Source organism: Mesoplodon densirostris, chromosome 16, assembly GCF_025265405.1.
Source record: "Mesoplodon densirostris isolate mMesDen1 chromosome 16, mMesDen1 primary haplotype, whole genome shotgun sequence".
Lineage (NCBI taxonomy): Eukaryota > Metazoa > Chordata > Mammalia > Artiodactyla > Ziphiidae > Mesoplodon > Mesoplodon densirostris.
The window spans coordinates 32,906,410-32,930,835 of record NC_082676.1 but is presented as its reverse complement, the minus strand read 5'-3'; the positions used below and the strand labels follow the sequence as shown (position 1 = coordinate 32,930,835).

Sequence of the window (24,426 nt, the reverse complement as noted above, 5' to 3'; positions counted from 1 at the left end):
TGGCCGCTGGGCCTGTGCGTCTGGAGCCTGTGCTCCGCGGCGGTGAGAGGCCCACGTACCGCAAAAAAAAAAAAAAAAATGCTAAAAAAAAATGCTAGAGGGAGAGAACAGAATAGGGAAAGGCAATTTTTGAAGGCATAATGGTTGACAATATTCTAGACTTGATGAAATACATGAATCTTCTGATTGAGGAATACAAAATTCCCTGAACAGGAAAAATAAAACTAAATCCACACCAAGATACACGGTAGAAAAATTAAGAATTCTACAGACCAAGGTAAAATATTAGAAGCAACTAAAGAGAAATGCTGTAAACAAAGCAAAAAAGAAACAAAGCAAAAAAGAAACAATGGGGGGATATTTATAAGAAGAAGATTATTAATATATGAAGTTCTTTTAATCAATAAGACAGCGGTCAAGAACTATATGAACGATATCCAACTTGCACCAATCTTTTAATACACAAACTGAAATTTCCACACGAGCACAGATTTTAAAACGAGATTGCTAATATTTATAGAAAGAAAAATTAGGTGAAATGAGCATGCTCGTAGTTTTGGCTGAAATGTAAATTGCAATCTTTTAGAAATCAATTAGTAACATTTATCAAAATTTTAATGTGTATGCTCTTCGATCCAGCAATACTTCAAGGAGTTGCCCAAATTACAAGCACTCTGTAAATTGGTTACATACGTAGGATATTATGCCATCTTTTTAAGAGGTGCTAATATAGAAAACATGTACCTGGCATAAAATTACACATTCTTTATTAAGTACTTTGCAGAAGTGTCTACGGTATAAATTCATTCGTTTTTTAAAAAAATATATTTGTAGAGAAAATAAAAAAGCTTATAAAGTTGCATACAGTAAGTGATACGAGTTTGGTGTGTATGTGGCGGAGGAGGTTTAAGAGCTGGTGGTCAAGACAACTTTTTTTTTCATCATAATTTTACACCTCTTAAAGCAGCTCTCTTTAGGCTACAAGGTGGCTCTTCCTCCTAGCAGGCTGGATTTGCGTTTCACTTTCGAGGCCGGAAATTCCCTACCCCTCGAGAGGCAGATGAAGCACCACGAAGACGCAGCTCAACGACCCCCACCCCAAGTCTAGGCCTGACCTTCACACTCGCCCGGACTTTTCTAACGTCCGGTTCCGGAACGTGACAAAAAGGCGGGGATTCCCGCCGGTCGCCTATCAGCCGGCCCTCAGAAGGCGCAGCGCTCATGCCCCGCCCCCACGTCCGCACCCTCCAGTAGATGTTAGGGGTGGGGCGGGCTTCGTGTGGAGCAGGGGCACGATTGGCTCTTCAGTCTCTCCGCCCAGGCAGCAGGAGGGGCAGCGTGGTGACGTCTCCGCGAGGGGCGCGGGGTCGTAGCGCGCGCTCGCAGACGCGGCAGTATTAAACTGCTGCAGACGCGACGGGTTGGTTGTGGGCTTCCTCCGTCTCAAGCGTTCCTGAGTTAGTTCGCCCGCTCGCTCTCACCTCCTGAAGCCTAAGCCGGCTACACCTTCCTCCTTCCTTCCGCCAGCAGCCGTGTCGTTGCGACTCCGCCACCATGTTCGAGGCGCGCCTGGTCCAGGGCTCCATCTTGAAGAAGGTGCTTGAGGCGCTTAAGGACCTCATCAACGAGGCCTGCTGGGACATCAGCTCGAGCGGCGTGAACCTGCAGAGCATGGACTCGTCCCATGTCTCTTTGGTGCAGCTCACCCTACGCTCCGAGGGCTTCGACACGTACCGCTGCGACCGCAACTTGGCCATGGGCGTGAACCTCACCAGGTGAGCCCCTAAGCAGCGGATAGCCGGGCCCTGATCCACCCCCTCTGGCTCTTGGCGGGAGCTCCTCCGGGCCGGGCCCTCATTGGCTGGAGTGGGCCATCTGCGCCTTCTCATTGGCCTGCGGCGCCAGTGGGGCGGGACCCAGCAGAACGCGCGGTTCGGAAAGCCCGCGCTGGCTGCAGCGCGAACCGGCTCTTTCCGCGCCAAAGTCACAAAGCGGGTGGTGGCGGGAAAATGACGGACTCCTTTGCGGTGCCAGGGAAAGACTGTTGCAGAGCTCTTTGGTCATTAAGTGCAGGCGGCCTCGGATGAGAAACCTTGGTCCTGGTTGACTTTAACTGCTTTATAATGTGTTCTAATTCTTTCGCCCTAACGAGGGACAAGAGTATTTCTTTTACTACAGAGTTGCGCTGAGCACCCCAAGATCCCGGTTTGAGGAAAATTTTCTCCAGGGCAGTGCTTTCAACTTTTGACCACTACCTGTCTAGTACATACACATGTTTAAATCTTAAAGCTTGTGAGAAATGTTTACCCGTACTACATGCAGTGTGTTTTAACAGGTTTATTAAATCGTTTTTAAAGATCGTTGGCCCAGTAATTTACTTCACCCACCAAAGGGATTTGCAGTTCATAAAATACTGCTGTTTTACTTATATCCATAAGTGAAATTGCTCTTGGTGGGGGGGCTGTTTAGTTTAAGTATAAATACTACCAGATTGCATTCCAAATGGCTGGACCGGCTTACACAAACCCCTTACGTTTCTCTAACTCACCAATTCGGTAGATGGTCTAATGGTTAAAAGTGGTACCTCCTGGGCTTCCCTGGTGGCGCAGTGGTTTAGAATCTGCCTGCCAATGCAGGGGGACGCGGGTTCAAGCCCTGGTCCGGGAGGATCCCGCATGCTGTGGAGCAGCTAGGCCCATGCACCACAGCTACTGAGCCTGCGTGTCGCAACTGCTGAAGCCCGCGCGCCTAGAGCCCATGCTCTGCAACAAGAAAAGCTACTGCACTGAGAAGCCCGTGCAGCAATGAAGACCCAAAGCAGCCATAAATAAATAAAATAATTAAATAATTTTTTAAAAAAAGTGGTACCTTCTGGTTTTAATTTGTTGATTTTAAACCCTTTGTTGTTCTGTGTTCTAGCATGTCCAAAATACTGAAATGTGCTGGCAATGAAGACATCATTACACTAAGGGCTGAAGATAATGCGGACACCTTGGCACTAGTATTTGAAGCTCCAAGTAAGTCGCACCCTTCTACTGACTTATGCTAGAAGAAGTTAAAATGTAGTGTCATTATTTCCGAAGGCTGAGAGAAATTTAAGATAATGTTTGTGATGGCTGTAAAATATACCTGATAGTTGTAAACTTACATGTTCTTCTTCAACATTTGGTTTCTTTTGGTAGATCAAGAAAAGGTTTCAGACTATGAAATGAAGTTAATGGATTTAGATGTTGAACAACTTGGAATTCCAGTGAGTATCAGAGTTTCTGATTGAGCATACTGTACAGTCTTGATAGTTACATAAGATATATTAATATAATAATTTAAAGCGTATTTCCTAACAGAACTTTTTCTGTATATATGCTCATGCATGTTCCAGAGTGGGGTATTTAAGATTGACGTATTTGTCATTTTATTAAGTTATGGTGTTCTACAGTGGCTCTTGGTTTGAATTTATTTCTGCCGAGTGAATATTTCCATTAACCTCTGCGTCTCTTTTTAAATTATTATTCCTAGAATGCTTGATTTTTTTTGTTTTTTTGTAGATCTTTTTTTTTTAAATTTATTTTTGGCTGTGTTGGGTCTTCATTGTGCGTGTGGGCTTTTCTCTAGCTGGGGAGAGGGGGTGCTACTCTTCGTTGCGGTGCGCAGGCTTCTCATTGAGGCGGCTTCTCGTTGTGGAGCATGGGCTCTAGGTGTGCAGGCTTCAGTAGTTGTGGTACTCGGGTTCAGTAGTTGTGGCTCATGGGCTCTAGAGTGCAGGCTCAGTAGTTGTGGCATATGGGCTTAGTTGCTCCACAGCATGTGGGATCTTCCCGGACCAGGGCTTGAACCTGTGTCCCCTGCATTGGCAGGCAGATTCTTAACCACTGTGCCACCAGGGAAACCCGAGTGCTTGATTTTTATTGAGAGATCTTAAAGCTATTTTAGCAGAAATTCATTATGGTTAGGTTTATCAACATCAAAAGTGAGAAGAGGTGTTTGGATGTTTAAAATGCCTAACATCATATTCTCTTGTTTTGGAAAGCAGACCTGTTTGCGCCATCATCACTGTATGCCATACCCTAATGGCTTCTTGATTTAGCCCTACTGTAGGGTGATTAGGTGGAGGCTCTTGTTCCTGGGATAGTGCATTTACTGTTAAAAGTTTAAGCTCTAATTTGTTTTCTTAGTATGGTTATTCTTACAGCATACTTGTTTTATATCTGCATTTATTTTATGAGTGGTTAGAGTGTTAAGAAATTACACAATGAGTGATATTTCAAAGTAATCAGAAAATCTTGAATTCTGAGTTCTTGTTTAGATGCTGAGTCTTCAGAAAGTGAGGGTGCCAAATCTTTCATTTCCATGACATTTAAATTTCTTTGTTTTATAGGAACAAGAGTACAGCTGTGTAGTAAAGATGCCTTCTGGTGAATTTGCACGTATATGCCGAGATCTCAGTCATATTGGAGATGCTGTTGTAATTTCCTGTGCAAAAGATGGAGTGAAATTTTCTGCAAGTGGAGAACTTGGAAATGGAAATATTAAGTTGTCACAAACGAGTAATGTTGATAAAGAAGAGGAGGCTGTAAGTAGTTTTTAAGTAAACAAAATACTTTGAAGAAGAATATTAGGTTATATCTTAGTCTGCTAAGGCTTCTATAACAAAATACCATAGACTGAGTGGCTTATAAACAACGAAAGTTTATTATTCACAGTTTTGGAGGCTCGGAAGCTGGCAGATTTGGTGTCTGACGAGGGCCTGCTTCTTGGTTCACAGACAGCAGCCTTCTTACATGGTGGAGGGGGCAAGGGAGTTCTCTGGGGTCTCTTTTATAAGGGCATTAATCTCATTCATGAGGGCTCTGCCTTCCTAACGCTAAGCACCTCCCAAAGGCCCCACCTCCAATACCACCATATTGTGAATTTGGTTTTAACGTGAATTGGGGGGGGGGGCACAAACATTCAGTCTTTTTTTTTTTTTTTTTTTTTTGGTGGTACGCGGGCCTCTCACTGTTGTGGCCTCTCCCGTTGCGGAGCACAGGCTCCGGACGTGCAGGCTCAGCGGCCATGGCTCACGGGCCCAGCCGCTCCGCGGCATGTGGGATCTTCCCGGACCGGGGCACGAGCCCATGTCCCCTGCATCGGCAGGCAGACTCTGAACCACTGCGCCACCAGGGAAGCCCAAACATTCAGTCTTTAGCAAGGTAATTGCTAAAATTAAAGAAAGCTCTAAAGAAAAACAGACAGAATTTGCATTTCCAAGTAACTAATATGTGAGAATGTGAGAATTGAAACTTTTGAAACCTGCAAGTGATCTTATAGATGCCATCTAACTTAAATTTGTGAGAAGGGAATGCAAATTTAGTGCAACCTTTATAAACTGTAGAACAATGGGTTTGTGTATCAAACCCACACATACTCTTAAGGATAGGCTTGGGAGGCTAGCTTTAGCTTTCTGTAGGTACTTACTGTGTTTTTACCAAATAATTGAGCAACCCAGTAGGATCTAGTTGGGGGGAAAATCTAGCTGTTGTGAGCTCTTATGTAATCCTTATATTAGCTTTTAAATAAAGAGTTTAAAAATACATATATTAGTAACAAGTATATATTAGTAACAAAACTCCAGGGGCTGATTCTTTTCTCCTAAATTACATTTCACTCCCCTGCCAATCTTGATTTTTGTTCTTCTCTCAAATGTTACTTAACCCATAGGGAATTCTCTGGCGGTCCAGTGCTTAGGACTCCGCACTTTCACTGACGAGGGCGTGGGTTCTATCCCTCGTCAGGGAACTAACATCCCTAAAGCCGTGCAGCTAGAAATTTTTAAAAAAAGAAAAAATTCACTCATCAATGTTTTAATTTATTCGTAGTGTAAACATTTTATGACATCTAAGAAAATTGTATTAAGGAATTTTTCAGTGTTGCTACCTCCTTGGTTATTTCAGTTTGTTTGAATCAAGATTTTAATAAGGTCCGTACATTACAGTTCATTGAGATACACTCCTTAAATTTCTTTTATTTAGTCCATTGGTTTTCTCTTCAATTTCATTTTCCCTCTATTACAATTTTATTTGTTGAAGAAACCTAGTCATTTGTCAATGTATATTAGAAATGAATGGGTTGCAGCTTTCTTGATGTTTTTCAGTATGATGAATCTTTTGTATTCTCCCTAAGGTTACCATAGAGATGAATGAACCAGTTCAGCTAACTTTTGCACTGAGGTACCTGAACTTCTTTACAAAAGCCACTCCACTCTCTCCTACAGTAACACTCAGTATGTCTGCAGATGTACCCCTTGGTAAGATAATAAACTTGTTGAATCTTGTTTTGTAGGTAGTGTATGTGGTACTTCTCAGTAATTAATTATATTCCTGTTTTCTTTCAGTCGTAGAGTATAAAATTGCTGATATGGGACATTTAAAGTACTATTTGGCTCCCAAGATCGAGGATGAAGAAGGATCTTAGACATTCTTAAAATTCAAGGAAATAAAACTAAGCTCTTTGAGAACTGCTTCTGAGATGCTAGCACATACTTAAGTCTCTTTTGTCTTTGTACCTCTGAGTACATATGTAGATACTGTTTTCTGTAAATAACTTTTTTTTTCCCCATTCTCTACAGTTTGTTCAAAGAGTAAAGTCCAAAGTCAAATCTGGTCTTGTTAACCTAGTAATAACTTTGCCTTACCTAGGAATACTCCTTATACTTTTTATAAACAAGGGTTTTGACTCTAAATGCAGTTTTAAGTATTGTTTTCAATTTAAATAAAAGTCATTTGAATTTCAAGCATCACAGGACAGTGCCTTCATTTGGACCACGATGGTTGCAAGTATCCTAACGAATTCACAATTCAAGCAGCTCATGTAAATGAGCTTATTTTTTCAGTCTAGAGCAGGTTGATATAACATTAGATACAGTGATAAAAAGTATTCCAGATACAGCAGGTGACAAAGTATTTTGGGGGATTCATTTGCCAAACTTATTTTGGTATTCTGACTTGAGCTCAAGAAATGAAAAGGGGAGAGTAGAACAAATACATAATATTTTGTCTTTTTTGCTAGCAGAAACTAACACTTTACAGAAGCTTAATGTACCCAAAGTTCTGTCAGCTTTATAAGACTAGCATTGTTACAGGGCAGTGTTTCATTAGCCCAGGGAGCCTTGTACAGGAAGTTTCTTGGAAGTTTTAGTAGATCTGATAGGTCCCAAGGAGTATGTTTGTGCAAAAATAATTTCTCTAGCATAAGTAGCCTTTTGTGGGGACTTATTCCCTTAAAGGATGAAGGTGGCTTAATTCCATGGATGTTGGATTCAACCAAGAAAGTGAAAAAGGCCCAGCAGTAATTGTGCTACAAGGTCACAAGTTGACATGCTGCATATTGAGAATTCCTTTATTGTAGTCCTTTTTTCCGGTGTATTTTGTGTTTGGTGGATTAAATGACAGATTTCTATCGTACTTGGAGTGACGGTAGAACTCACTGTATCCAGTAGGTAACTATTCATTACCTTTCTGTGTTCCTGGGGTTGGGGAAGGATATTGGCTGCAAAGGAGCCTGATGGAAATTTTTGGAGTGATGAAAATATTTTATCTACGTTGTGATGATGGCTACAAGACTATATGCATCTGTCAAAACCAATCCAATTGTACTTTATCATATGTAAATTATACTTTAATAAAGCTCGACATTTTAAAAAGTTTCACGTGTTGCAAAATGTTCCTTGTGGCCAGACCTCTTACCGGGGTAAGGCCTGAAGACGAGGAGCGGGGAAACTGAAGCGCAAGAATGTGGGGCTACTCGAGAGCAGCGGGTGGGGTATAGGGCCGCAGAGACTGCGGCGCGGCCCTGGGCATAGGGAGACCTGCCAGCCCCGGCCTTCAGGAAGCTTCGCCGGCTCGGCTTCCGCCTCTCGAGGAGCCACTGAGCTCCCTACACTACCCTAGGAGCCGGAAAGAAACACGTAGCCGGCTAGCCCTGGACCTGTGACCCAGGCGGCCCGGTTACCTAGGCACTCGCCCGCCGCGAGGTGGTCGGCAGCCAGCCCAACCCACGGCGCCTCCCGAAACCCCACGGGGCGTGCTCCCTCTGCGGAGCCCTAGCACCCCGAGTACACGCCCGAAACCGGACGGAGAGTGGAACGAGGAGGTGTCGCTCCCGGTGACGCCACGTCCGGCGCGATGCCTTCCGACACGCCATTTCCGGCTCCCAGCTGGTCTGGGGCGGGTAGGCAGTTGGTGGGGGCAGGGGGGGCGTACCGTGAGGTCTCCGGCTTTCCTGCTGCGAACCGTGAGCTAGCTGTCTGCGCGCGGGCTGCCTGGCCCGGGCTCCGGTAAGGCGTGTGTACAGCGGGGCGGGAGCGGAAGAGCTCGACTCAGGTTCGCGGCGCGGCCCAGACTGCGCTCCCTGCCGAAATCAATCCCCGAGTCCTCGGTGTGGAGCGTTCGCCCTCCCAGGGCACGGCTGGCCTTTTTCCTGAAACTGGATTTTATTTTCCTTCTAAAATCATGTTGGTCCTTATTTCTCTTGTTGGCTCAGTCTGGAGGCGGGCAAGGAAATAGTGTGTAGAGGCGCGTAGTGCAAGGCACTGTGCTAAGTGCTTTGCTGATGCTTTCAAAATTCTTGTAACATTCAAGTGCTGAGGAAATTTTGGGGTTGCGGTGAGGCTGGTAAAAAAGCCTGTTGGGAACTTGGGCTGGTACCCGGAAAACATTGATTTACGTTTTTCCTTTCCCCTCTTTTAGAATTATTACCCTTTGCTACCAGTAAGCATTCGTCTCCCCTCTCCTTCACGCCCTGCGCTTTTTTATGTTTTGATGCGGTGTGTGACGTTAATGTCAGAGTATGTAAACTATTTTTTTCTTTTTTTGGCGGTACGCGGGCCTCTCACTGTTGTGGCCTCTCCCGTTGCGGAGCACAGGCTCCGGACGCGCAGGCTCAGCGGCCATGGCTCACGGGCCCAGCCGCTCCGCGGCATGTGGGATCTTCCCGGACCGGGGCACGAGCCCGTGTCCCCTGCATCGGCAGGCGGACTCTCAACCACTGCGCCACCAGGGAAGCCCTAAACTATTTTTTTAAGACTAATACAAATCAGAGGTGATTAAATGCTCTCAAACCCCCCCACTTATTGGTAGTTTGGACTTAAAGTTTTATAGAATTAAATTTAGATTATCGTGTAGTCGGGATCGCAACACCTAAAAACATAGTATTTGACGGAATTTGATCTAACCCTTTTAGAAAAGCATGTAAGTAAGCATACTCTTATTTTTTCAATACTTGATTTCTGCTCCAGTATATAATTACTAAAAAAGGGCATGAGCATTTAGCACCAATTCCTTTATAATGCTAGTTAGTTTAGTTTGACTGCGGGCCACTTAAAACAGTGCATTAATATTCAGTATTAAGTATATATAAAGCACTTAAAACAGTACCCGTCACTTAATACTAGGTAATTGTTAACTGCCATTATAATGATGATGATTATTTGCAAATGTCGTACCAGAGGAAGTCTGGTCTTTATGTTTTATGTTTTTTTTTTTTATGTTGCCCTTATTGAAATACTTAATCTTCTTTTTTTAAAGATATGTTTCACTTTTAGAAATCAAATAGCTTCATGATCAAAATAGATTTACTTGTTTAATTCACATAACTTTGTGATTTTATGGAGAAAAAGTACACAAATTACAAATGTTTTTCAATTTAAGTGTCATTGTTTTTTAATCTTATCTACTGTGTTTAAACTAGTGACATAATAACCGTGATTTCATTACTGTAGTCGCTTTGACTATTTTGAACAAAAACCAGGTATTTATTCGGGGTTTTTTGTTTGTTTGTTTTTAATGTAGCTGTAGGAGTAACCTGGAAAGTGCAATCGCTGCTTTCAGTGTTTGGGGTGGAGCAGAGAGGCAGGCAAATCAGAGGACACTGGTACAACACTGGTAGCCAGTAGCTTATCCAAATTTACAACAAGAAGTTTTACAGATCCTTTGTGTTAAAAGGATGATATCTATCAGAGGGAAATAGGCAAAATGCTGATGTGAATGTATTCCATTTCCCACCCTTTTTCCTCTCTCCCTGACAAATAAGAGAATCACTTGAGTATATGCTCCTCTTGCTTTTTCTGGAAGCAGGGACGGGGGACAGGCAATACTATACTATAGCAGAATGGTTGAAATGTCAGATGGACTTGGATTTAAGTCACCACCCTTTCACCTACTCACCGTGTGACTTTGGAAAAATTAGGAGGCAGAGAAACATTGGTGGCAACATAAACGTGAGGTCTGGTTCTTGGCAAATGTCTTGATTCTTATTCTACCAGGACAAACCAGAGTAGATGCATAATGACAATGTCCTTGTCAAAGGAATATCAGGTTCTAAGAGCAATGGAGCCTAAATTGCCTGTTGCTAGTATGACATTGCAGCCCAGAACTCCAATACGTATAACAAACACATTGTTGTAGCCTGCAGACAGTAATACTTTTCTTTGTTTTCAGACTGTAGCTGTGTCAGCGTGTTATGATGCCGTCTCGTACCAACCTGGCTACTGGAATCCCCAGTAGTAAAGTGAAATACTCAAGGCTCTCCAGTACAGACGATGGCTACATTGACCTTCAGGTAAATGCAGAAGGGACCTGTTGAGAGTGGCTGGCTCTGTTTCTGCTGAGTTAGCAGGGAAACCTTCCAGGTAGAGGTTTTGCTCACTGTCCCTAGATATTAGAGGGAGCAGCAGGAAAGAAACTCTGCTCTGAGATTTTCAGCCATAGCCTGCAGAAGGAAGGACCTTGGCAGAGCAGTTTCGAACCAATATAAATATTGTCTAAGAAATTTTAGTTGTAATGCCAGGGTTCAGTAGTTGCAAATTCTATTTAGTTTATCTGGAAATAATCAGATTGTCTTTTGTTACGTAGAATTTTTAAAAGACAGTGTCATCAGTTTGTTTACACTTCAGTCAAACCCAGTTCATCTCCTTTAAAGGAGAAACTAACTGCTAAAGCCAGCAGGTTGTGGGAATCTTCCTTCTTTCCTGATGTCATGAGATCCAATTTATTAAAGGTATTCTTTGTGGCAAACAATAAGTAAAACAGAATATTTATTAAGTTTGTGTCCTACCCTGATCATTGTTTATAAAATAGTTAATGGTGTAGCATCTCCTTTTGCCCACTTCCCTTTAGAATAGAATATTTTAGGTGGAACCAGGACTGAAGAGGAAGTGGCAGGAACCCATCCTTTTAAATATAAACAAATCACTTATTCTTTGTACTTTTTGGACCCACACTTGAAGAAGAGAGTTTGGGGGTTTGTTTTTTTTTTTTTTGCAGTACGTGGGCGTCTCATTGTTGTGGCCTCTCCCGTTGCGGAGCACAGGCTCCGGACGCGCAGGCTCAGCGGCCATGGCTCACAGGCCCAGCCGCTCCACAGCATGTGGGATCTTCCCGGACAGGGGCACGAACCCGTGCCCCTGCATCGGCAGGCAGACTCTCAACCACTGCACCACCAGGGAAGCCCTTGGGGGGTTTTTTGTTTTGTTTTGTTTTGTTTTTTAAGTGCGTCTGGAAAGCTTCCAGTCAGTTAGGTCAGACACAACCATGAGCCAAACCTTAGGAATTTGTCTCTGAATCTTAACCTTGAATTGAACTTGTTAATAAGGCAGGTTATTTGCCTTGTGGGACAGGCAACTAATGCTTTAGAAAAAGTTTTTTTTTTAAACCTTTGACTATATGCCAGCTTAACTTTGAATGCCAGAAATCACTTATTTTCTTTCTTATTTTCCAGAGCATGATGTACACTCTTAATCCCTGTAGATTAGTACAGCCTTCCATGTGCCAAGACATGTTTATTAAAAACATGTCTAATCAGTGAATGACCATGAAGTGTCTTTTGTTTTTGTAAGAAAATGATTTTTTTACGGTACAATGAATGGTCTGTGGAATGAGACTAAAACAAGAAAGAATAACATTCTGGGACTCCCTCCCTCAAGTTATTGTTAGAGCAATAACTAGAGCTTCATCTCCTGCCAGTCCTTTTCCTTTCTCTCCCAGAGCTGCATTGGGTAGTAGGACTTCAAGACACACCAAGATTGGTTCCTCTTATCCTCTCTGCTTTAAAGTGTCTGAGCCCTGGTGTATTCATAATGCTCTTCCTTGTCTTTTTTTGTTTCTCTTTCAGTTTAAGAAAAGCCCTCCTAAGATTCCATATAAGGCCATTGCGCTTGCTATGGTGCTGTTTTTGATTGGCGCCTTCCTCATTATCATAGGCTCCCTCCTGCTGGCAGGCTATATCAGCAAAGGGGTAAGCTGAGGGGCTTGTGGGATTGCCATGGGATGTTTAAAATGTGAGCCAGGACTCACATTTTTATATTCAGTATATTCCAGCAGAAAGGAGAAAAGGGTTTCTTTTTTTAGATTTTGTTCTCAGATAACAAGACATATTTCTTCCGTTGAGCTTCAGGAAACTTCTCCCACAGTTCCTATGAGGTGGGTGTGGCAGGTAGGCAAATTTTCCCTCTGAGATGTTGGGCAGTTTTCCCACCATCTTAGTTTGGAACAGCAAAACTGAGCCTAGCGTTGAGGATTTCTGACTGATAAAGGCTATAACTGGAGTAGAATGCTGTTATTATAACTTTGCAGTTATACTGCTGTACTTAGTGTTTGAAGAGAAGCAGTGAGGCTTCTGGCGCCACTGACCAAGCCAGGACTTTTGGCTCATGGATCAGATCTTTCTTAAATTGGATTTGGTTGGAGTTCCTATTGAGCTTCAGTATGATACCTTAGTAACCTAAAGTAGTTTTTGCTAAAGTAGTTTTTGGTGGTTCTTTCTTTTGGATTGTATACAGATGCTTATACACAGCGTCTAAATTGTTCTAAAGTAATACTGACCATAGTTCACATCTGTTCTTCAACACACACCAGGCCAGGGGATGATGGTCACATTGGTCTGCAGAAGGAACAAAGCCAAGAGCTAAAACTGTGGGCATTATCCTTGGAACTGGGAATATTAAACACTGTCACAATAAAATGGCCACGTTTGGCTTTTGAGACCTGTATCCAATTTGCCTCAGGTCCTAAACTATTTTGTGGCCACGAGAGGCATACTTGGTGCCATCTAAATTTGAACATCTAACTTCAGGACTGTGCCTTCAGTTAACTTTCATTGCAGCATGGATTGTTAATCCCAGGGGTATAGTCAAAATTCTATTAATGATGTGAAAATTGAGAGTGGAGGTGAGATCCACATGCAACAAATATCACTTCACCTTGTGTGGTTTATAAAAGACTACTTTATAAATAAGGACAAAGGTGTTAATAAGAAAATCACCTAATAGATTGTTTTGGTTTCTAGTTTGGGGTTTTTTCCACTATTATTGCAGACATTTCAAACAAAACAGAAGTAGATGGAATAATATGAACCCCCACCGTGTATCCACAACTAGGCATCAACAATTATGAATGTTTTGTTTCATCTATCCCCAAGTTTTTTTCCTGTATACTAAAGCAAATACCAGATTTACATTTGCTGGTAAATCTGTAAGTGTGCATCTCTAACAGTTTTTACATTAATCTAGGGGTGTTGTCTTGATAACATTTACTTGTTTTTCTATTCCTCATATTTCTTGCATACTGTTAGATTTAGGGACTTGTTTAGATTTAGTTCTACTTTAGCCTAGCTTTATTTTATTTATTTATTTTTTTATTAGTTTCTGCTTTATAACAAAGTGAATCAGTCATACATATACATCTGTTCCCACATCCCTTCCCTCATGCATCTCCCTCCCTCGCACCCTCCCCATCCCACCCCTCCAGGCAGTCACAAAGCACCGAGCTGATGTCCCTGTGCTCTGTGGCTGCTTCCCACTATCTATCTACCTTACGTTTGGTAGTGTATATATATCGATGCCTCTCTTTCGCTTTGTCACAGCTTACCCTTCCCCCTCCTCATATCCTCAGGTCCATTCTCAATTAGGTCTGTGTCTTTATTCCCCTTTTACCCCTAGGTTCTTCATGACATTTTTTTTTTTTTTTTTCTTTTTGCGGTATGCGGGCCTCTCACTGTTGTGGCCTCTCCCGTTGCGGAGCACAGGCTCCGGACGCGCAGGCCCAGCGGCCATGGCTCACGGGCCCAGCTGCTCCGCGGCATATGGGATCCTCCCAGACCGGGGCACGAACCCACATCCCCTGCATCGGCAGGCGGACTCCTAACCACTGCGCCACCAGGGAGGCCCATGACATTTTTTTTTTTAATTCCATATATATGTGTTAGCATACGGTATTTGTCTTTCTCTTTCTGACTTACTTCACTCTGTATGACAGACTCTAGGTCTATCCACCTCATTACAAATAGCTCAGTTTCATTTCTTTTTATGGCTGAGTAATATTCCATTGTATATATGTGCCACATCTTCTTTATCCATTCATCCGATGATGGACACTTAGGTTGTTTCCAGCTCCGGACTATTGTGAATAGAGCTGCAATGAACATTTTGGTACATGTCTCTTTTTGAATTATGGTTTTCTCAGGGTATATGCCTAGTAGTGGGATTGCTGGATCATATGGTAGTTCTATTTTTAGTTTTTTAAGGAACCTCCATACTGTTCTCCATAGTGGCTGTACCAATTCACATTCCCACCAGCAGTGCAAGAGTGTTCCCTTTTCTCCACACCCTCTCCAGCATTTATTGTTTCTAGATTTCTTGATGATGGCCATTCTGACTGGTGTGAGATGATATCTTACTGTAGTTTTGATTTGCATTTCTCTAATGATTAATGATGTTGAGCATTCTTTCATGTGTTTGTTGGCAGTCTGTATATCTTCTTTGGAGAAATGCCTATTTAAGTCTTATGCCCATTTTTGGATTGGGTTGTTTCTTTTTTTGCTATTGAGCTGCATGAGCTGCTTATAAATTTTGGAAATTAATCCTTTGTCCGTTGCTTCATTTGCAAATATTTTTTCCCATTCTGAGGGTTGTCTTTTGGTCTTCTTTATGGTTTCCTTTGCTGTGCAAAAGCTTTGAAGTTTCATTAGGTCCCATTTGTTTATCTTTGTTTTTATTTCCATTTCTCTAGGAGGTGGGTCAAAAAGGATCTTGCTGTGATTTATGGCATAGAGTGTTCTGCCTATGTTTTCCTCTAAGAGTTTGATAGTTTCTGGCCTTACATTTAGGTCTTTAATCCATTTTGAGCTTATTTTTGTGTATGGTGTTAGGGAGTGATCTAATCTCATACTTTTACATGTCCCTGTCCAATTTTCCCAGCACCACTTATTGAAGAGGCTGTCCTTTCTCCACTGTACATTCCTGCTTCCTTTATCAAAGATAAGTTGACCATATGTGCATGGGTTTATCTCTGGGTTTTCTATCCTGTTCCATTGATCTATCTTTCTGTTTTTGTGCCAGTACCACACTGTCTTGATTACTGTAGTTTTGTAGTATAGTCTGAAGTCAGGGAGCCTGATTCCTCCAGCTCCGTTTTTCGTTCTCAAGATTGCTTTGGCTATTCGGGGTCTTTTGTTTTTCCAAACAAATTTTGAAATTTTTTGTTCTAGTTCTGTGAAAAATGCCAGTGGTAGTTTGATAGGGATTGCATTGAATCTGTAGATTGCTTTGGGTAGTAGAGTCATTTTCACAATATTGATTCTTCCAATCCAGGAGCATAGTATATCTCTCCATCTATTTGTATCATCTTTAATTTCTTTCATCAGTGTCTTATAATTTTCTGCATACAGGTCTTTTGTCTCCTTAGGTAGGTTTATTCCTAGATAGTTTATTCTTTTTGTTGCAGTGGTAAATGGGAGTGTTTTCTTGATTTCATTTTCAGATTTTTCATCATTAGTGTACAGGAATGCCAGAGATTTCTGTGCATTAATTTGGTATCCTGCTACTTTACCAAATTCATTGATTAGCCATTGTGAAGCCATCTGGTCCTGGGCTTTTGTTTGTTGGAAGATTTTTAATCACAGTTTCAATTTCAGTGCTTGTGATTAGTCTATTCATATTTTCTATTTCTTCCTGATTCAGTCTTGGCAGGTTGTGCATTTCTAAGAATTTGTCCATTTCTTCCAGGTTGTCCATTTTATTGGCATAGAGTTGCTTGTAGTAATCTCTCATGATCTTTTGTATTTCTGCAGTGTCAGTTGTTACTTCCCCTTTTTCATTTCTAATTCTATTGATTTGAGCCTTCTCCCTTTTTTTCTTGATGAGTCTGGCTAATGGTTTGTCTATTTTGTTTATCTTCTCAAAGAACCAGCTTTTAGTTTTATTGATCTTTGCTATCGTTTCCTTCATTTCTTTTTCATTTATTTCTGATCTGATCTTTATGATTTCTTTCCTTCTGGTAGCTTTGGGGGTTTTTTTGTTCTTCTTTCTCTAATTGCTTTAGGTGCAGGGTCAGGTTGTTTGCTCGAGATGTTTCCTGTTTCTTAAGGTGGGATTGTATTGCTATAAACTGCCCCCTTTGAACTGCTTTTGCTGCGTCCCATAGGTTTTGGGTCGTCGTGTCTCCATTGTCATTTGTTTCTAGGTATTTTTTAATTTCCTCTTTGATTTCTTCAGTGATCACTTCGTTATTGAGTAGTGTATTGTTTAGCCTCCATGTGTTTGTATTTTTTACAGATCTTTTCCTGTAATTGATGTCTAGTCTCATAGCATTGTGGTCGGAAAAGATACTTGATACAATTTCAATTTTCTTAAATTTACCAAGGCTTGATTTGTGACCCAAGATATGATCTATCCTGGAGAATGTTCCATGAGCACTTGAGAAAAATGTGTATTCTGTTGTTTTTGGCTGGAATGTCCTATAAATATCAATTAAGTCCATCTTGTTGAATGTATCATTTAAAGCTTGTGTTTCCTTATTTATTTTCATTTCGGATGATCTGTCCATTGGTGAAAGTGGGGTGTTAAAGTCCCCTGCTATGATTGTGTTACTGTCGATTTCCCCTTTTATGGCTGTTAGTATTTGCCTTATGTATTGAGGTGCTCCTATGTTGGGTGCATAAATATTTACAATTGTTATATCTTCTTCTTGGATCAATCCCTTTATCATTATGTAGTGTCCTTCTTTGTCTCTTCTAATAGTCTTTATTTTAAAGTCTCTTTTGTCTGATATAAGAATTGCTACTCCAGCTTTCTTTTGATTTCCATTTGCATGGAATATCTTTTTCCATCCCCTTACTTTCAATCTGTATGTGTCTCTAGGTCTGAAGTGGGTCTCTTGTAGACAGCATATATATGGGTCTTGTTTTTGTATCCATTCAGCCAATCTGTGTCTTTTGGTGGGAGCATTTAGTCCATTTACATTTAAGGTAATTATTGATATGTATGTTCCTATTCCCATTTCCTTAATTGCTTTGGGTTCGTTATTGTAGGTATATTCCTTCTGTTGTGTTTCTTGCCTAGAGAAGTTCCTTTAGCATTTGTTGTAAAGCTGGTTTGGTGGTGCTGAACTCTCTCAGCTTTTGCTTGTCTGTAAAGGCTTTAATTTCTCCATCAAATCTGAATGAGATCCTTGCTGGGTAGAGTAATCTTGGTTCCAGGTTTCTCTCCTTCATCACTTTAATTATGTCCTGACACTCCCTTCTGGCTTGTAGAGTTTCTGCTGAGAGATCAGCTGTTAACCTGATGGGGATTCCCTTGTGTGTTATTTTTTTTCCCCTTGCTGCTTTTAATATGATTTCTTTGTGTTTAATTTTTGACAGTTTGATTACTATGTGTCTTGGTGTATTTCTCCTTGGATTTATTCTGTATGGGACTCTCTGTGCCTCCTGGACTTGGTTAACTATTTCCTTTCCCATATTAGGGAAGTTTTCAACTATAATCTCTTCAAATATTTTCTCAGTCCCTTTCTTTTTCTCTTCTTCTTCTGGAACCCCTATAATTCGAATGTTGGTGCGTTTAATGTTGTCCCAGAGGTCTCTGAGACTGTCCTCTGTTCTTTTCATTCTTTTTTCTTTATTTTGCTCTGCATCAGTTATTTCCACTATTTTATCTTCCACCTCACTTATCCGTTCTTCTGCCTCAGTTATTCTGCTATTGATCCCATCTAGAGTATTTTTCATTTCATTTGTTGTGTTTTTAATCGATGCTTGATTCATCTTTAGTTCTTCTAGGTCCTTGTTAACTGTTTCTTGCATTTTGTCTATTCTATTTCCAAGATTTTGGATCTTGGAAATAGAATCTTGGATCATCTTTACTATCATTATTCTGAATTCTTTTTCAGGTAGACTGCCTATTACCTCTTCATTTGTTAGGTCTGGTAGGTTTTTATCTTGCTCCTTCACCTGCTGTGTGTTTTTCTGTCTTCTCATTTTGCTTATGTTACTGTGTTTGGGGTCTCCTTTTTGCAGGCTGCAGGTTCGTAGTTCCCGTTGTTTTTGGTGTCTGTCCCCAGTGGCTAAGGTTGTTTCAGTAGGTTGTGTAGGCTTCCTGGTGGGGGGGACTAGTGCCTGTGTTCTGGTGGTTGAGGCTCGATCTTGTCTTTCTGGTGGTCAGGTCCACGTCTGGTGGTGTGTTTTGGGGTGCCTGTGGCCTTATTATGTTTTTAGGCAGCCTCTCTGCTAATGGGTGGGGTTGTGTTCCTGCCTTGCTAGTTGCTTGGCATAGGGTGACCAGCACTGTAGCTTGCTGGTCGTTGACTGAAGCTGGGTGTTGGTGTTGAGATGGAGATCTCTGGGAGATTTTCGCTGCTTGATATTATGTGGAGCTGGGAGGTCTCTTGTGGACCCGTGTCCTGAAGTTGGCTCTCCCACTTCAGAGGCACAGCACTGACTCCTGGCTGCAGCACCAAGACCCTTTCATCTACCCGGCTCAGAATAAAAGGGAGAATAAGTAGAAAGAAAGAATTAGTAGAAGAAAAAAAGAGAGAGAGAAAGAAAGGAAGAAGGAAAGAAAGGAAGGAAGGAAGGAAGAAAGGAAGAAAGGAGGGAGGGAGGGAGGAAGGAAAGAAAAAGGAAGAGTGAATGGAAGAAGGGAGGGAGGGAGGGAGGAAGGAAAGAAAGAAAGAAAGAGAGGAGGGAGGGAGGGAGGAAGGAAAGAAAAAGAAAGTGAAAGGAAGAGGGATGGGAGGGAGGAAGGAAAGAAAGACAGGAGGGAGGGAGGAAGGAAAGAAAAAGAAAGTGAAAGAGGGGAGGGAGGGAGGAAGGAAAGAGACAGGAGGGAGGGAGGGAGGAAGGAAAGAAAGAGAGAAAGAAGGAAAGGAGGGGCGGGGGGAGGGAGGGAGGGAGGAAGGGAAGGTAGGAAAAAAAGAAGGAGCAGGTAAAGTAAAATAGAATAAAGTATGAAATATAGTAGCGTTATTAAAATTTAAAAGTAATTATTGAAAAAAAAAAACGGACCGATAGAACCCTGGGACATATGGTGGAAGCAAAGCTATACAGAGAGAATCTTACACAGAAGAATACACATACACATTCACAAAAAGAGAGCAGGGGGAAAAATCAGAAATCTTGCTCTCCAAGTCCACCTCCTCAATTTGGGTTACTTCGTTGTAAAAAGAGGAAAAGGGCGAGAAGTCTGAAATCTTGCTCTCTAAGTCCACCTCCTTGATTTGGGATAATTCGTTGTAAAAAGAGGAAAAGGGGGGAAAGTCTTAAATCTTGTCCTCAAAGTCCACTTCCTCAATTTGGGATGATTCGCTGTCCATTCATGCACTCCACAGACGCAGGGCACATCAAGTGGACCGTGGAGCTTTAATCCGCTGCCTCCGAGGCTGCACAGAGAGATTTCCCTGTCTCTTCTCTGCTCTCACAGCTCCCGGGTGTCAGCCTTGGACCGGCCCCGCCTCTGCGCGTAGGTCGCCGGAGGGCGTCCGTTCTTCGCTCAGACAGGACGGGTTTAAAGGAGCCGCTGATGTGGGGGCTCTGGCTCACTCAGGCAGAGGGGAGGGAGGGGCGCGCAGAGTGGGGCGGGCCTGCGGCGGCAGAGGCCGGCGTGACGTTGCACCAGACCGAGGCGCTCCGTGCGCTTTCCCGGGAAAGCCGTCCCTGGGTTCCGGGACCCCGGCAGTGGCGGGGTGCACAGGCCCCCCGAAGGCGGGGCGGACAGTGACCCGCGCTCGCACACAGGCCCCGCGGCGGCGGCAGAAGCAGCAGCCCCAGCGTCCCACGCCCGTCTCAGGGGTCTGCGCCTTTAGCCGCGGCTCGCGCCCGTCTCCGGCGCTTCCCAAAGCAGCCCTCTTAATGCCCTCTCCTCGTGCACCAGGAAACAAAAGGGAAGAAAAAGCCTCACCAGGAAGCAAAAGGGAAGAAAAAGCCTCTTGCCTCTTCGGCAGCTCCAGACCCTTTTCCGGACTCCCTCCGGGCTAGCCGTGGTGCACTAACCCCCTCAGGCTCTCTTCCTCAGCCAGCCCCAGTCCTCTCCCTGCGCTCAGACTGAAACCGGATACCCGAGCCTCAGCTCCCAGCCCCGCCCGCCCTGGCGGCCGAGCAGACAAGCCTCTCGGGCTGGTGTGTGCCTGAGGGCACCAATCCTCTGTGCCGGAATCTCTCCGCTGTGCCCTCCACACCCCTGTTGCTGTGCTCTCCTCCGCTACTCCGAAGCTTTCCCCCTCCGCCACCTGCAGTCTCCGCCCGCGAAGGGGCTTGTAGTGTGTGGAAACCTTTCCTCCTTCACGGCTCCCTCCCACTGGTGCAGGTCCCCTCCCTATCCCCTTGTCTCTGTTTTTTCTTTTTTCTTTTGCCCTATCCAGGTATGTGGGGAGTTTCTTGCCTTTTGGGGGGTCTGAGGTCTTCTGTCAGCGTTCAGTAGGTGTTCTGTAGGAGTTGTTCCACGTGTAGATGAATTTCTGATGTATCTGTGGGGAGGAAGGTGATCTCCGCGTCTTACTCTTCCGCCATCTTCCCAGGGTCCCCTAGTCTAGCTTTAGAAAGAATATTTCATACGGGTGCTGTGTATTTGCTATTGCACATGCGTTCTCAAACTTCAGCATCTGTCAGAATCACTTGGCCGTCTTGTTAACACACAGGTTACTTGACCCTGCTCCCAGAGATTCCATTTTTATTTATTTATTTATTTATTTATTTTTGGCGGTACGCGGGCCTCTCACTGTTGTGGCCTCTCCCGTTGCGGAGCACAGGCTCCAGACGCGCCGGCTCAGCGGCCATGGCTCACGGGCCCAGCCGCTCCGCGGCATGTGGGATCTTCCCAGACCGGGGCACGAACCCATGTCCCCTGCATCGGCAGGTGGACTCTCAACCACTGCGCCACCAGGGAAGCCCGAGATTCCAGTTTTGTAGGTCTAGGGTGAGGCGTGATAATTTGCATTTCTAACAAGGGATGCTGCTGTTCCATGGACCACATTTTGAGAACCATTGCTATAGCATTACATTAGGAGGCACAAAATGGTTGTCCTAATTTTTAGTTGATATTAAGATTGATTACTGGGTTCAAGTGTCTTCAGCCTAATTCATTTATTATAAAATGAATTACCCTTTTCACTAATGAATCCAGTTCTATCATTTTCCACGTTTATCAGTGAAAATTCTTCTGGAACTTTCTCAAAACCATTATTTGGTTACCCTGAAATATAATGTGTATAGTGAAGGTAGGCAAAATGTTTGATTATTTCTCTTTATCAAATTTTTATAAAAATACACCTAGCAACCTCAAAAGGTAACCAAAGAATTGTTAGTATCACTGTAAGGTCATCATCTTTTTACATATTTGTGCTTCAGTCAACTGTAGTCTATATTCTTTTTAACATATAAATTGTCCCATATTGGGTCAGTAGGAGCCTCTTCAGGTTACTCATGTCTCTTTTTCTTTTCTTTTTTTTTAAAAATATTTCTTTATTTGGTTGTGCCGGGTCTTAGTTGTGGCAGGTGGGCTCCTTAGTTGTGGCAGTTCATTGCATCATGCATGTGGGATCTAGTTCCCTGACCAGGGATCAAACCCAGGCCCCCTGCATTGGGAGCGTGGAGTGTTAACCACTCTGCCACCAGGGAAGTCCCCTACTCCTGTCTTTTAAAGCTGACCCAGTTTAGCCTTTGATAGCTTTCTTGTTTTCTGGCTCAGCAAGTTATCCCAGGCCCATCTGTACATTCCCTGCCCCCTCAACTCGTAAACAGCCATTTCTCTAAGGAGCTCTGGTTTCTTTATGGGAAGTAGATATCTATGGTTGAACATGGATAATTTCTTTATAATTTTTAGTACTTTGTAGTTTTTCTGAAATTGATAAGGAGGCAAAGAGATGTAAATCTTTTGCCTTGGTAGTGTATTACCAAAAGAAAGTGCTCTGAAAGGTATATGATAACTGATCCATGGATTGGACCCATGGCTTTATTTTATTTTAAAATTTATAACTTGCATGGTACTGATATGTTTGCATCCTTCTGCCACCAGGGGGCAGACCGGGCCGTTCCCGTCCTGATCATTGGCATCCTGGTGTTCCTGCCAGGATTTTACCACCTGCGCATCGCCTACTATGCATCCAAAGGCTACCGGGGATACTCCTACGATGACATTCCAGACTTTGATGACTAGCACACCTCAGCCCTGAAGAAAAGAATCACAGATGGGACTGAGCCCAGCTTTAAGACATTGAGCAGATACTATGGCTAAGGGCTAAGGAGTTCTGTGATTTGCAGATGTTTAACAAAACAGTGGCCAGATTTTATGGATCCATCATGTTACCTGAGCTTACAACTATCCATGTCATCAGGACAGTCTCTATGTTTCATCTCCTGGCCCTGGCAAAAGCTCCTGACAAGTTTTTCCACATGAATATGTATCATAAAAAGTAGCAGTGTTAATTGTATGGGAAAGTGGGAGGTTATTCTGTAGTGGAATGTGTTGCTGCCACCACCCTTTTTAGAGTTGAGCATTTTTTAAAACAGTCCTCATTGTCAATATGTTCTTGTGGCAAATGGAAGAACGCAGTATGTCAGATTTCTTATTACTAAGTAATTTATTTTGAAAATATGTAAGTGTCTTATCCCCATACTCTAACTTTGTGTTCTAGTGGAAAACCGTGGCAAAATCAAATATCAGTGTGGTGCATCTATAATATTTTTTACTTGCTTTCTTATTAACAGCAACTAGGAATTTTTTAAACCTCAGAGCAAATATTCAAACCGTAAACACATTTTCTGTTCACCAGTCCTTGGCCAGCTCTGATCTGGTTCACTGACAGGTTGGCCAGCATATAATTTGGATCATTCTGTCCTTTGTAAATCTAGATGTTCTGTATATCATACCTTTAAGGACGAGACTTTTGGCTGTTTCCTAAGGAAGAAATGTAGATAAGTGGTTATTATTTATAGTTTTTAACCCTGTTGTTAGCACCTCGTATTATGATATCATTCTGCTGAAGACTGTAAGAACTGGCCTGGATCTCTAGAGGACAAGACTGCCTTAGTTTGATTCTGTTTCCTAGCTTGCAAAAAGTGGCTTGTATTCAAAAGAAATTAAAATGTCAAAATCTAAATCCTAGACTTAAAAGATAACTTTAAACCTATTTTAGAAAACATTTTAGTGATTATATGATATCTTTGATCCCAATACCTAGGTCTACCTTCATTTTTAGATAACTGGCATTGTGCATTAGACTGTTTTCCAGTCATTCTTTTACTCTGAAGTTATGAACTTGGATGATTAGAAGCCTGCAAGTGCCATTAGCTGAGATTTGGAGGGCCGTGGGTAGAGCAAGGTGATTGGGGAAGATGACTTCAACTTTGGATGTATTAAATTTAGATGTCTACTTGACATCCAAGTGGAGATGTTGAGTAGGCAATTGCAATGTGCAGTTTGGAGTTCAGGAAGGGAGTCTATGCTACAGTTAGAAATTTGGGAGTCCGTGTTGGGGCAATATCTAAGGGCCATGGGACTGGATGAGATTACCCATGGAGTGAGTACAAATGGGAAAAAAAGCTAGGCTAGGACTCAGGAAGTGAGAGACAAAGAGAAGGTGATCGGAAGCAGCCTTCAAGGATAGGTGCATTTGGTAATGGGAGGGTTGGCTGGGGAGTCCGGTAGTCTAATTAAAGTTCTTGGGCCTTGACAGTGAAGATGTGAGGAAATATATAAAGCTTTATCCTGGGCAGTGTTTGCAAAGCAAAGCTAAGACCAGAAGGTTTTGGCCAAACTAAATTATTTGGTCCTTTTTTTTTTTTTTTTTTTTTTTTTTTTTTTTTAATTGTGGTACGTGGGCCTCTCACTGTTGTGGCCTCTCCCGTTGCGGAGCACAGGCTCCGGATGCGCAGGCTCAGCGGCCATGGCTCATGGGCCCAGCCGCTCCGCGGCATGTGGGATCTTCCCAGACCGGGGCACGAACTCGTGTCCCCTGCATCAGCAGGCGGACTCAACCACTGCGCCACCAGGGAAGCCCCTATTTGGTCCTTTATAAGGGTAATGATGCTGCTAGTAAGGGGGAAAAAAAATCAAAATGGAACGGTGGGGGGAGTAAACAGTCCATTCCCAAGGTTGTCTAATTAAGTTTCTTGTATACCCTTCTAGAAATGTTC

The 24,426-nt window shown here is 42.9% G+C and overlaps 2 protein-coding genes across 2 annotated transcripts; both read left to right on the top strand.

Annotated features, from left to right (window-relative positions):
- Window positions 1-1,346: 1,346 nt before the first annotated feature.
- PCNA (proliferating cell nuclear antigen) lies at window positions 1,347-7,678 on the top strand. The gene is made up of 6 exons (XM_060078414.1): window positions 1,347-1,775; window positions 2,920-3,017; window positions 3,183-3,250; window positions 4,376-4,570; window positions 6,160-6,283; window positions 6,371-7,678. Exons 1-6 carry the CDS (start codon window positions 1,555-1,557, stop codon window positions 6,448-6,450), a joined length of 786 nt encoding a protein of 261 aa, XP_059934397.1. The 5' UTR covers window positions 1,347-1,554; the 3' UTR covers window positions 6,451-7,678.
- Window positions 7,679-8,195: 517 nt separating this feature from the next.
- Window positions 8,196-23,390, top strand: TMEM230 (transmembrane protein 230). Its single transcript, XM_060077814.1, has 4 exons — window positions 8,196-8,311; window positions 10,473-10,593; window positions 12,145-12,267; window positions 22,307-23,390. Exons 2-4 carry the CDS (start codon window positions 10,495-10,497, stop codon window positions 22,445-22,447), a joined length of 363 nt encoding a protein of 120 aa, XP_059933797.1. The 5' UTR covers window positions 8,196-8,311; window positions 10,473-10,494; the 3' UTR covers window positions 22,448-23,390.
- Window positions 23,391-24,426: the final 1,036 nt, after the last annotated feature.